The sequence below is a fragment of the Cryptotermes secundus genome, unplaced genomic scaffold, assembly GCF_002891405.2.
Source record: "Cryptotermes secundus unplaced genomic scaffold, Csec_1.0 scaffold318, whole genome shotgun sequence".
Classification (NCBI taxonomy): Eukaryota; Metazoa; Arthropoda; class Insecta; order Blattodea; family Kalotermitidae; genus Cryptotermes; species Cryptotermes secundus.
The window spans coordinates 2,559,339-2,573,130 of record NW_019730108.1 but is presented as its reverse complement, the minus strand read 5'-3'; the positions used below and the strand labels follow the sequence as shown (position 1 = coordinate 2,573,130).

Here is a 13,792-nt window from a genome sequence, read left to right as displayed (position 1 = left end):
TCCCATGTAGACTTGCCCCCCCACCCCCTCCCTTCACTGCTCTCACATTGCTGTGTTTATTTCCAACACCAGTCTGTTTGTACCGGTTCTCACAGTCTCTTCGCTTGCAGATATCTTATTTTTCCTTCTACCCTGAAGATGGAGGTGATATGTTCCTCTATAACATCGGTTAACACCACATCTACACGGTGCCACGTCCCAGAAAACTGCTTTCTTCTGTTTATCATTTGCTACAGTAGCAGTCATAACACACTCCTTAGAGTCGACATCACGTTTCAAAGTCGTAGATTCTCCACGTGTCTTGTAGTTACAAAGAAGCAGCACAGTTCAGAATATGCCTCAAGAGAATTGACATTTCATTCGATCAGGATAGAGGATAGTACACAGTATCGATCAGACGTATTTAGTTCATAAGAATTCCCCTAGGCAGAGGTAGGTAACAAGCGCACCAAGTTTTGAGATACAAAACTTTTTCAAAGTGGGACAGTGAATATACAAAATGATAGCCTGAAATTTCCTCTTTAATTTCATACCAAAAGAATTACTTTACATGAAAAACAACGGTTCAAAATACGAGCTCAAACTTAGAGCTGCAATGCACGTATGGGGTACAGAGCCTGGTGACATGTGATAGAAGCCGCTGGCTTGCCAGGTACAGAGCCCATCACTGAAGGGTTAATTGACTTTATGGAACAGTATCCTACTTGAGAAGCTAATAATCCTTTAGCTATGCAAGAAATCCTCCTTTCATAGAACTGAAAGGTTCATTACCTAGTTCAGAAGGGCTTGTCATTGCAACCCACCCTGGGTCCATGCAGTCATGCCCTGTTTCTCTAAAATTGCACCATGTACATCTGTGTGTCCCAAATTATTTCTCCTTCTCAGGTTTTCTGAAAAAATTGTGTGTATTTCTCATTTGTCTTCAGATTTTTATATAAGTGGATGTTTTGCATATGATAATATCTTTATCATTACCATATTATGTGCTCATATGCTTATTCATATCTCTTGTCCTTTTCTCGTTTCAGTGAGACTCAAAAGGTGGAAATGATAAGGAAGTTTTATGAGCATGAGAAGTATGCATGTATTTATTATGCCTACAACACTATTCAGAAGTACTTGGTGAGTTGCTTGTACAAATTTTTGGGGGTTGGAGTACATTGAATTTATGTTATTCATGACTCTTGTGTGTTGAACACAGTGTACTTGCATACTTCATGATTCTTGCGTGATAGAACACTGTTTGCGTCATCATAATTCTTGTGTGCTGGAACACTGTGTTTACATTTTTATGACCCTTGTGTGTTGTTTATATCTCCTATGTGATTCTTATGTGTTGGAACAAATTATGTTCACATTCTTCATGACACATGTGAGTTTGAAAACAGTGTATTTGCATTCTTACTGATTCTTATGCCTTTGCATTCTTCATTACTTTTGTGTTGCAACAAATTGACTGTGTTAGTGTTCCTCATGACCTGTGTATTGGAACACAATGTGACTGTTTTGCTCATGACTCTTTGTGTTAAAGCACAGTGCCTTTGGTTATTTATAACTCTTGTGTGCTGGAACACTTTCATTACTTGTATATTGGAACACAGTATCTTTTCATTTTTCATGACTCTTGTATATTTCAGTGTGAGAATTATGAGGGCTATTTGCAAAGTAACCTCCAGTGAGCTGTTAATGAAATAAGCAAAGAGAAAAAAAAATTATAAGCAAAAAGAAAATATGTACATATTTAGGCTACTTCTCAACTTAGTCACACTGGAATTGTTTCCATTTCGTTTATTTACCTTCCATAAATCATGTCGAGAGTACATTGAGACACTTGTATTTGTATGCCTGTGTCAAAGAAGTCTGCTGCCTGTGAGCTCAGCCACTTTCTGACACCTCTCATAAACTCATTATTATTGAACCATTATGATCCCAGCCACTTCTTCAGGTAGGCAAACAGGTGGTAGTCAGTGGGCTGTAAGGATGAAGGTCAAACAACCCACAGTTGAAATGCTCCAGCAGTGGTCAAGTGTGAGCATGGAGGAGCACTACACCAAGTGTCAGCATTCCACATATATTGCTTTGAGTGGCACCATGCAGGTATTTTTAGTTTTTCACAATATACTGCTGACATTATTGTGGTCCCTTGTTGCATCAATTCCTTCATCAGCACCCTTTTCCTGTCCCATAAGACAATTACCATCAGCTTTATGGCAGACAACGTTTGTTTAAACTTTTTTGGCCTGTTTGGTGAATGTGTGTGCATCCACTGCTTTTGACTGCTCTTTCATTTCAGCAATCACAAATGAAACTCAGGTTTCATCACCTGTAACTTGTACAATGTGATGGAGAAATTCATTGCCATGTTTGTGGTATTGCTCTTAAAAACTGAAATCTGAAACCATTCTTTGCGTTTTGTGGGAATCCATTAGCATTTTTGGTAGCCTTGTGCCAAATTTGCAATAGCTGAACCTATCTGTGATAATCTCTTAAGAGGACAGTGAGTGAAATTTGCGGAAATTCACACAAAAGTTCCGAAATTGTGAAGCACCGTCTTTCGCAAATTTTTTTGGTGACACTTTGAACTTCATTATCATTAACTAAAGATGGCCAAACACTTTGATTTTCATCATGAACATTCTACACCATTGTCTTACATTCCCATCACTCATTGCATGTTGGCTGTAATTCCCACGCATAATTCATGATAGATTTCTGCAGCTCTCATTGTTGAAGCATGAAGAAAGCAAATAACAATGCAAATTTTGCTGCTAATGGGATTATCAATCACAGAACACATCATAACTCACTCTGCAGAGACAAAAAGTAACACTGGGTGACCAGTTATATGATGGTTTATGAGGCAATGAGTCATGCTACCTCACATTTGCAAGCTGTCCCCACTTCTATATTATTTGCCTAAAATAAATGCAGGTCACTTTCCAGATAGCCCTCATATATTATGTCTACTACACAGAAGTGTATAGAATATTGATCTTACAAATTGCTGGGTATTGAAACAGTGTGTTTGTGTTCTCCACAACTCTTGTGTGTTTCAGAATGAACCATTCACGTCGTACATGCCTGAAGCTCTTTTCAACATTTCTCGCTTTCTGATGAATGAAACAAAAGATGTACATCCAAAAGGAGTGTCACAGTTTGCTATATTGTACACTCTTGCAAAACAAGCCAGAAATTTGGGAGCCTATAAATTGGCACGACAGGTGCTTGAGAAAATTCAAAGCCTCCATGTCCCTCTGAGATTTCAAGTAAGACATCAGGAAAGTATACTTTGCTTGTCCCCTACCATACCAGGAATTCTTTACTACAGAGACAGGGATATATTTTATTGTTGCATAATGTGACTTACATACAGGGTTCAGTTGAGACTGAAACTTTGTTTGCACCAGCATGGCAATAGTTTACTGCATTACCATAGGGGGAAGAGTTCAAGGGGTATCCCTGTGTTTTTCTTAATAATAATGGGTTCTGAATTGGATTATTTGAATTATTGACACCTTTACAACCACTCCTAATCACAATCAGTTTGTAACAGCTCACATTCAATGACTGCATAAGACTTGCTGCATTCTGGCTGGACTACAACTTGTCTTCCCCACTGATCTTTCTTCTACTGTGACTTACTTGGGTGTGATTTATGAATCACTCACTTCTGGGTTATGAATGAATTATGAATGATGAATTCCGAATCATGAATAAAGATTTCATTCTTATCTGCACAGCTGCTTATGTAGTCTAGCAGTAATGATGGAAAATGATTTTTGGGTTTTTCATATTCATGGAAACCTTTATTGAATCTTCGTTTACACGGAGACGTGTTTTGCACCGTGTTGTTTCCTAGAAGTCCACCTCCATGGAAATGTGTTTTGTACTGAGTTGCTTCCTAGAAACGGTCTACATGTCATTTGCAGCTGCCCTCCGTGTATGGAGGCCATCTCCTCCATCTGCAACCTGAAGACACGCCATGTCATAGTGACAGGAGACCTACCTAATATGGAAGACATGAGAATATGGATGAAAAAGATCCTCACGACATTCAGCAAGTGCCATTATGTAGTGTAAAAGGGGGGAGGGGGTGTAGTTTTCTGTAAATATGTGGCAGATTTTTTACTTTAGAAACTCAAAGTATGTTGCAAAATTTGTTTATTTGCTGGGAGGCATGGTTCAAGGCAGAAGAGTCAGTTCTACCTGTTTTTATGAAATGTGGTAATATCGTGTTTCCTTCCTGTATTTAAGCATCCTGTTGCATTACAACATCTAAAAGTGTTTATGTACTACACAGTCTGTCAACAATGCAACAAATTGTTCCTTTTCTCTTTCACTTTCACTTTATGTTGAAAATGAACATGAAAGAAAGAAGGAACAATTTGTTGCATTGTGTTGCCTTCGTACAGTAATCAGAAATTTAATTCTATCAGTACCACAGACAAGGAACCCCCTTGCACTTTCCCTTCTGCAGTCGTGTAAACTACTTTTAATGGCAAGTTGTAGTGATAACATGCTGATTTGCAATGTTCATATACATATATGTTTCAATGGCAGCATGATTATTGCCACACTGTCATGTTTACATTTTCTTGTTCTCATTATTAATATGTGTTTCAACCTTAAATGATCATTCTCATGTATGCCATATATCATAAGTTATATACATACATAATTCATAATTTCACTGATCCGTTGTCCAAATTTGGACCGGATATTGAACTCGTCAAAATAAGACTTGATTGCAGAAGTACAATCGTGTCAACAGCAAACAACCACACACAACTAAAAGCACCAAATAACCATAGTTTACATTGTCATTCATAAACAAAATTGCAAGGAATATAATTATTAAATGTTATACATGCTTAGCAGAAATATATTCATCTATTGAATAAAAAGCATTTGTTGTGAGGGAACTTTTCAGTGTGCATTTAAAAATCTTCACATTATCACTCATCCTTTGTATGTTTTGAGGAAGATTATTATAAACCATAATGGATGAATATAACATGCCTCTCCGGATTGAAGATAGTCTTATATTGACACGTGTAGCTTTCCAAACTGTCTAGTATTTATATGATGAATATTATTGTTGGTTTGAAAAAATTGTGATTTCTAACAACAAACATCAATATAGGATAGATATATAGGCTAGGAACCGTCAATATACCCAACCTCTTAAAACCTTCTCTACACGAGTTTCTAGGACTCAATCTCAGCATAACCCTAATCGCTCTTTTATGGGCAACAAATAAACTTTTTATAACCGGAGAAAAACCCCAGAATATAATACTATATTCAAGCTGAGACTGATAGTAAGAAAAATAGACCATTTGAAGAGCTTGTTCACTGACAAGGGATTGTAACTTCCTGAGCCTAAAACACACTGTATTCAGTTTCTTTAATAATTTTTCAGGTTGTTTCTTCCAATTAAGTTGACAGTCTAAATACATATCTAAAAAAATAACATTATCAACATCTTTAAGTCTAAAATTATTATATATTACCGATAATGTATACTCTGGAGACTTAAGAGTCACAAATTTAATCAGGTGAGTTTTACTCAAATTAAGTGTCAGATTGTTATTTTGAAACCAGCTTGAAACCCTAGTCATAACTCTATTTAATTTAGTATTCAAAGAGTTTAGGTCATTTGAGGTAATTAAAATTGTTGTGTCATCCGCATACAAAATAGTACATGCTGTATCCTTAAGAGTACCTGGGAAATCATTAATATAAACATTAAATAACATTTGTCCCAGGACAGATCCCTGTGGAACACCAAACCTTACAGATTTCCGTTCTGAGATGGTAGTAGTCGAATTACAAGTATGCAGCACAACTCTTTGCATTCTATTTTTAAATAAGTCTCCAACCATTTCAAAATAGGCCTTTTGACTCTACATCTTCAGCTTTTGAATCAATAGATCATGACTGACACAATCAAAGGCCTTTGTCAAATCACAAAAAATACCTACCATGAACTCCTTATTGTTCAATGCTTTAAGAACAGTATCAGTTAGATTAAAGACTGCGGTTTGTGTAGAAACATCCTTACAGAAACCATACTGCTCAGGGGCCAGGATATCATCTATATAAATAAAAATGTAAATGTTCATTTGTTACCCCCTCGAAAATCTCCGAAAGTTCTTCACCGATTGCTTAAAAATTTTGACACAATGTTGCATTCGAATGCGTGCGTTTTTATATACCCATTATACAGATGTCACACCTGTGACAGGTAAAAACATGCATCTTTTTAAAAGCAGAATTGGAATTTGGAATTCAGAAGAGTCACCCCTATGGAAACGCTAGAACCGATCGTTGCACAGGAAGTAACAACAGCGATACTGTATCGAATCTCCATGGTTATGACGAATACAAGGAGCGTTCCCACAGAGACAACGCAATAACAATGGGTCGTTGCGTAGGAATCACGGAATCAACAAAGCAGCGTTTCTGCGGTTATAACAAGGGCTCATTTGCATAGCAGCGGCCGAGGGTATTAAAGGGGGTTGAATTCATTCGCCCAGTCATTCTTGGAATAGCTGCCGCTGAAGAAGGTTGGTACCTAGACGCCAAGAGATACAGAAGTATTGGCCAAGAGATTGTGTAACCAGTAACTCTAATACGCAAGTGAATTACAATAAAGATTCGCTATAATTAATACGTCGTAAAGTTATTTGTAGCGTGACATACCCAAACATGCTACATGCATTACTGACACGTGCAACACGTCACATCCACATTGGAATTGAGCTGTGTCGTTTACCACAGCATTCATTTCATGAGTATAGTTTATTTTTTTCTTCTTTCATTGTTTTTCATTTCGTTTTCTTAACTGTTTTCCTTGTTTTTCAGTGCAATTGGCAGTGGAATTGAGCTGTGTCGATTGATCAGCGTTTGACTTGAAATATTTTGTTAGTATTTTTAATTTTTTTTTTTTGTTTCTTCTTTGTTTTCCAGGTCGTTTTCTTTCCTTTTTTAATGTCTTGCAATTTTATATGTTTTTGTTATAACTTTCTTTCTTCTTCAGTGCAATCGATCTGCTTTAGTTCATCCAAATAATGCCTCGCAGAAGATCAAACTTAGGTCGTCATACTCGCGGAGCGGAAGCAGTGCAAGGAGTAATTGCAAATCAAACTGGGGAAGAACGGGCAAACTGGGCCACAGCAACGCATGGCCGGGTACAGCTAGTTTCTTATAAAATGCTGTTTAAGCCTGCTAAACACTAATATTTAAAATAATTTAGAGAAACTTGTCAATAAAGATATCGATCTATAGTTGGCAATTTCAGTAACATCACCTTTCTTAAAACATGGTATAATATTTGCATATTTCAATCCGTCAGGACATATGCCCAAACTTACAGAAAGATTATAAATATAAGTAAATGGTTTTGCTATCTGTTCACCACATAATTTAATAATTTTATTTGACAACCCATCATCTCCACAAGAAGATATATTTTTTAATGAATTTATCGTGCTTAATACTTCTGCCTCAGTAACTGGAATATTTACAATTTCAGAAATTTTATCTGTAGAGTACTCACATAAAAGTGGTAAAAAACATACATTATTAGAACTCTGAGCAACTAATTTGTTAACTGAACTCAAAAAATATGAGTTAAATGCCTTAGCTTCAATCCTAGTATCGATTATTACATTACCTTCTCTCAGTTCCGAATGTAAATGTTTTTTCTTCGCCTCTCTACCATTTTCTCTTTAATGATTTTCCAGGACTCCTTGGATTTATTAGATGCAGCCATTATTATTCCCTCATAATATATAGCTTTAGCTCTTCTGATAACTTTTCTCAGCAGCGTACAATATCGAGTATAATACTCCTTTAAGCCTGGGTAATTAGTAGATCTAATCATCAAATACAAATACTTTTTACACTTACATGAAATTTTAATTCCTTTAGTGATGCACTGGTTAGAGTACACATTATTTTTGACAAATTTCTCTGGAAAACATGTTTCAAAAATCATTAAAAAGATATTAAAAAATAGATTAAAACTTTTGTTGACATCAAGATTACTTAAAACGCTTTCCCAGGTTTCCGTACTCAACATCTCACTAAAAGTTATGATGCCAGACTCAGATATAACTCTGGGAGTATGCCTCATCAGAAAACTAAACATTGTTGAATGATACCTCATTATTCTGAGCCCATTCAGCAAATGCCATTCTTTGATGTTTGTTTTGAATTGTAAGTTTAGGCAACACTACCACTTTGTATGCATATGAATTCAAATCCCTTTTCAGTATTCGTTATACTGATCATCTGGATATCCCTAGTGGTGCTGCAGCTTTCCTTGTTGATTTACTGGGGCTTATTTGCATTGCCACTTTACTTTACTCTATTTATTGCATTCTGTCAATCCATATAAGGTCAAACCAACCTATTGGACATAGAATCTGTCATGTTTAAACATAAAATAATAAAATATACATTCATAACCATATTTGAACATAAGATAATAAAATATACATTCCTAACCCATACAAGGACAAATGAAAACACTAAGAACTACTATAAATTAGCGCAGTCCTATACAGTAATACAAATACTGATATAGTTGTAGTAGATACATAAGCTGTGTAATTATATTATCCGTAGGAGAGACAATCAAGACAAAGTGTTCATTGAGAAGTTGATTTATATTCATCAATACTATAAAAAGCATGTTCAGTGAGATAGCTTTTTAATAAAAATTTGAAATCTTTAATATCTTTGGATAGCAATTTAATATTTGATGGTCTTTTTTCTATTTTTTTTTATTGCTAGTGGGGTAGGACTAAGTCCCTTATACTGTGGCCACTTCTGGCCTATTGTACCAGCCCCAGATGATAGGTGAGGGTGATTGTGGAGCAATTGGTGGAATGAAGATTGGCAGGGGAAACCGAAGTACTTGGAGAAAACCTGTCCCAGTGCCACTTTGTCCACCACAGATCCCACTTGACCAGACCCGGGATCAAACCCAGGCCGCCACGATGGGAAGCCAGCGACTAACCACTTGAGCTATGGTGTGGCCTATGATTGAGGGTAAATGGTTATAAATCTTGCTACCCAAGAAAAGCACTCCTTTTTGAACAATTGATAGATTTTTAGAAGGTAAATATAAATTGTGATTATAACATGTGTTGATATCATGAATATCGGTATTAGCTATAAAATAATTTCTGTTCTTAAAATTTACTGAGACTGAAGTGGCAATATTTGTAATTTTTTAAACAATCCACAGTGTGAATCCAGTCTACCTGAACCAGATAATAACTCTTATTATTCTTCTATGAATTTTGAAGATACTCTCATTATGAGGGGCATTACCCCAAAAGATAATACCATATGACAATAAAGAATGTACATAGGAATAATAGATCATCCTCATTGATTCTAGTGACATAAACGGCTTTATTGCCCTAATTGCATAACAAGTCTTATTTAACCTCAATGATAAATCGTAATAAGGTTACTCCAAGATAAGGTACTGTCAACATTTATTCCCAAGAATTTAGTACAGTTGATATTTGTAATAATTGAATTATTAGCTATTATTTGCAATTCTATTTCCCTGTGCTTTTTTAGAAAGAATTGCATAAGGTGTGATTTGTCACAATTTAATGTTAGAAAGTTACTATTAAACCACATAATTGTTTCGTTCAGAACTAATTTGATATTATTTTTAAATTCTTCAGAATTCGTGTTTGATATGATAATACTTATATCATCAGCAAATAATATTGGATTACCTATTTTCTTAACGGATAATGGGAGATCATTTATATAAATGAGGAACAATAAAGGCCCCAATATAGAGCCTTGTAGAACTCCATATTTAACTAGTTCCCATTTTGAAGACACTTTATTAAGTTTTATATCTTTCATTGATACTCTCTGATATCTATTTTGTAGGTGTGATCTCATTAACTTATTTACCATGCCCGAGATTCCATAGAATTCCATTTTTGCCAGGAATATGTTGTGGTTAACACAGTCAAACACCTTTTGTAGGTCACAATATAAACCACCAACATAATTGTTTTTGTCTAAAGAAGACAGTATATTATTGAAAAAATGTGTGTTGCCATTTCAGTAGATGATTTTTCTCTAAATCCAAATTGTTTAGTAACCAATATATTGTGCTTATTTATATGGAAGTATAATGTTTTATAAATGACTATGACTATGTCAACACGTGAAAGCCAGTGGACCTTTCTTCTCGAACACTCAATTATTATTAAATTGATAATAAAACATATGAATTGTTTTGAATGAAGGTGCCCATCACGTTTGAAAATGGGCACAAAACCGCCTCTGTGTGACCACAACACTTCTTGTTTCAATAAAGAACAACAGTGTTTTTATGCATTGTTCTACAAACAGTCTTTGTTTGTCAGTCATCTTGTGTAAACTGGCACACAAGCAGGATGAACACGACACTAGCTCGTTCAGGAAGTATAAGAACTAATCACCATGATCTGCTGTAAGTGTTACCATGTTACTAAACATTGTTCATTGCATTATTGAATATTTAATACAAAATCAAATACTGGATCATTTTGTGCACCACCCTGTATGTTCACCTCAGCATCTTCTTTTCTCTTTTCTATCAATAAGAAAATGCAGTTCCACAAGGTTCAGTTTTATGTATCTGCCTCTTGTTACTATTATGATCAATGGGATGGTGGGCATGGTTCATCCATTAGTCTATATACTAGGACTGTGTTCATTAAAAATACAAGATGTGAATTATTTTCAAAATTTCACTCTTTTGATTCAAAATAGTCTCCTTCTGAATCAGTACACAGCTGGAATCAATTGAAAAGTTTTCAAAAACAGTCACTATACCCCTTTTGTGGAATTGCATTTAAAGGATGTCCTGGATGGTTTCGTGACAGTCTCCTTTCATAGCCAACTAAACTTTTAGGAACAACCAGAAATCTGTTGGAGCCAAATCTGGTGAATACAGAGGATGATCAAGGACTGTGTTCCTTTTTCTGACCAAAATATCGCACATGATCTTCGATTTGTGGGATGGGACATTGTTGTGGAGGAGCGACCAGGAATGTTGCTCTCAATATTCAGGTCAAATTCGACATAATAATCAGAATTCACTGCTTGACCTTCTGGCAGAAATTCCCTATGAATAATTCCTTTGGAATCGAAGAAAACGGTTAGCAGTGTCTTTACTCGACTCTTTTGCATGCACACTTTCTTTGGGCTCAAACACGCTGCACTCTGACGCTTTGTGAGAGGCTCATATTGAAAACACCATGTCTTGTCACCAGTAACAATCGATTTTGTAAATTTTGTATCACTTTGGGCTGACCGTAACATGTCTTTGCAGCGTTCCACTCTGGCATGTTTTTCATCGCCTGACAGCACATGTGGTACAGACCGCGCACAGACCTTCCATTTGCCAAAATCCTTAGTCAAAATTCGATGCCCAGTACTTTTTGGTATTCCCAAAAGCTCCTCGATGAGTCTTGCAGAAACACATCTCTCTGATGCAAGGATTTCGGTCACTTTTTTCGAATTTTCTTCAGTGCGACTTGTTCGCGGCTTTGATGCATGTGGAGGGTCTTCAGTGTCGTCCCTGCTGTCACAAAATACAGCATATCATCGAAAAATGTTCGAGCAACTCAAACAATCACTACTGTACATCATTTCATAAGCTTCTCTAGGCTGTTTTGCCTAACTTCAAACAAAATTTGATGTTGGCTCTCTGTTCAACCACCATTTTCCAATGAGCATCAGAACAGTACTGTTACATTCAAGGTCAGAACACATGATGCAGCGATTCTTGCGCTTTGAAATTATAGACAGCCACAGCTGAAACTTCAAGAATCTTAATGCCACAACTTGCCAACAGATGGCATTGCAGGCAGAATTTAAAACAATTAGTCCTAAGGGATCCTGAACACACTGTGTATATATTAAGAATTTGGTGGCCTAAAACCATTTCAGATTGAGAGCCCTGGCAGTCATCTGCCCAAACAGATATAAATATGACGATAAGGAAATGAAATTTAAATTGATTGGATACATGCTGAGGAAGGAACTGAATAGTCCTCATTGGAATCCTCAAGGAATTAGAGGAAAGGGGAGTCCAAGAAACAGTGGGAGGAGGTCCACTCAGAGAATCTGGAACTAATTGCAATGAGCTGAGGTATTTAGTAGCAGATCAGGACAATGGAAAAAGCTTGTAGACAACTTATGCTTCTGAAGTTTTAGCTCCTTTTTAGTGTGTCTGAAGTTTTTTACAAACCAATATACATTCTGTTCTAATAAGATTTTTAAACATGATATTTATTGCTGTAAAAGGTAAAGCTATCCCTGTAACAGGCCGTGAAGGTCCATAAGGTTGTGAGACATCGAGGCTCCCGCATTTAATCTAGACATTCAGCTCACAGATGTCGGTAAGGTTGTGAGCCTTCCACGCTGGCCACCCTTTACCATTGCCATTTGTATTGTTTATTTTACCAAGTGTTAGACCATATTACAGTCTGAAATGGGTCTGTGTGTAGTTAATTGTATACTGTATTGAACAAAAGGTTATCTAGTTGGATATCTGTAGGGGTGCATATCACCATGGATGATAAGGTACCAATAAATACACTGATACTCTGACTTCAGGTTTCTACATTGTCTTTTGTAACAGGATCAATGGAATGTTTTGACCGTTAATTCTTCATTGCTTTGTTATGAGTAATATAAACATATGTTTGTAATACATTTACCACAGTGTTTTATTACTTTTATAAGTGATACATATTTCCTCACATTTTGAATCATTTATCATGGAAGTAAAAAATATGTACTGAATAAAATTACAGCCTTTGCCTTCTGCAACCTTCACTCTGCTATGATGTGTAGCTTAAAGTTCTCAGTATGTTTAGGTGTTATGCACAGAAGGTGATTTTGTGCCATGACAGGAATCACATTTCTGTTTGCAACAAAATAGCCTGTTATTTATCCACTTAATTTAGTGCAGGATTATATATTTAGTGATGTCAGGGAACTTTGTACAGCATAGTTAACAGCATGGCAGTTATTATTCTGCTTCCTTCTTCATCAGGTTCATTCAGGCTGACCCATGAGTCCAAAGAAATTATTCTGATTCTGTCAGAGTAAAAAGTTGGTTGAGTGATTTGTTGAATAGATGTTGCACATTTTTGTAAGAAATTCTGTCTGTCTTGCCACAGTACCCTCTTCTTCATATTTCCTTACGTCACTACATACTCTACATCTGAAAACAATTTTTCTTAATATTCATAAATTTCCCAAATATAAGCCAGAATACCATGTCTTCCCCCCCCCCCAGAATCTTTCATAATTTTGGTGCTGTGGAGTAAAATTAATACTCTTTGATGAAGACATTTTTATCAGTTCATATCTAACATAATATGCTTTCATGTGCTTTCCTGGTAGAAGGAAATACTTCATTGTCTGTTGAAGATATGAAAGTTCCATTACAAACTGTTTGCACAATGCTGCAGTGTACACTTCGTGTTTCTTCTGCTATTTCTCATGTTTATGGACATTTATATTATTAAAATGTTGTAATTGCTAAAATATAGATTTGAAGCGCTTCTAGACGATGTAAATATTGCACTTAATCTGACGATGCAGCAGTGTAAACATAGATCTGACTGGCAGGGGGAGGTTTGATTTTTTCCCTGGCCTTTCCATGACAGCTGCTACAGTCTCTTTTTGTTTCACACTCATGAGACACTGTCTACACTTGACATGTTCTGTTGATGTAATTAGTCGT

General features: G+C 36.1%; 1 protein-coding gene across 2 annotated transcripts in view; it reads left to right on the top strand.

Annotated features, from left to right (window-relative positions):
- The window catches only part of LOC111866096 (intraflagellar transport protein 122 homolog), an 88,210-nt gene that overhangs the window by 58,155 nt on the left and 16,263 nt on the right, over positions 1–13,792 (top strand). For both annotated transcript variants that reach the window (XM_023854680.2, XM_023854681.2), the window contains 2 exons: positions 1,029–1,122; positions 3,057–3,266. In XM_023854680.2, coding sequence (XP_023710448.1) covers positions 1,029–1,122; positions 3,057–3,266 — 304 coding nt within the window. The remainder of the gene's footprint in view (positions 1–1,028; positions 1,123–3,056; positions 3,267–13,792) is intronic.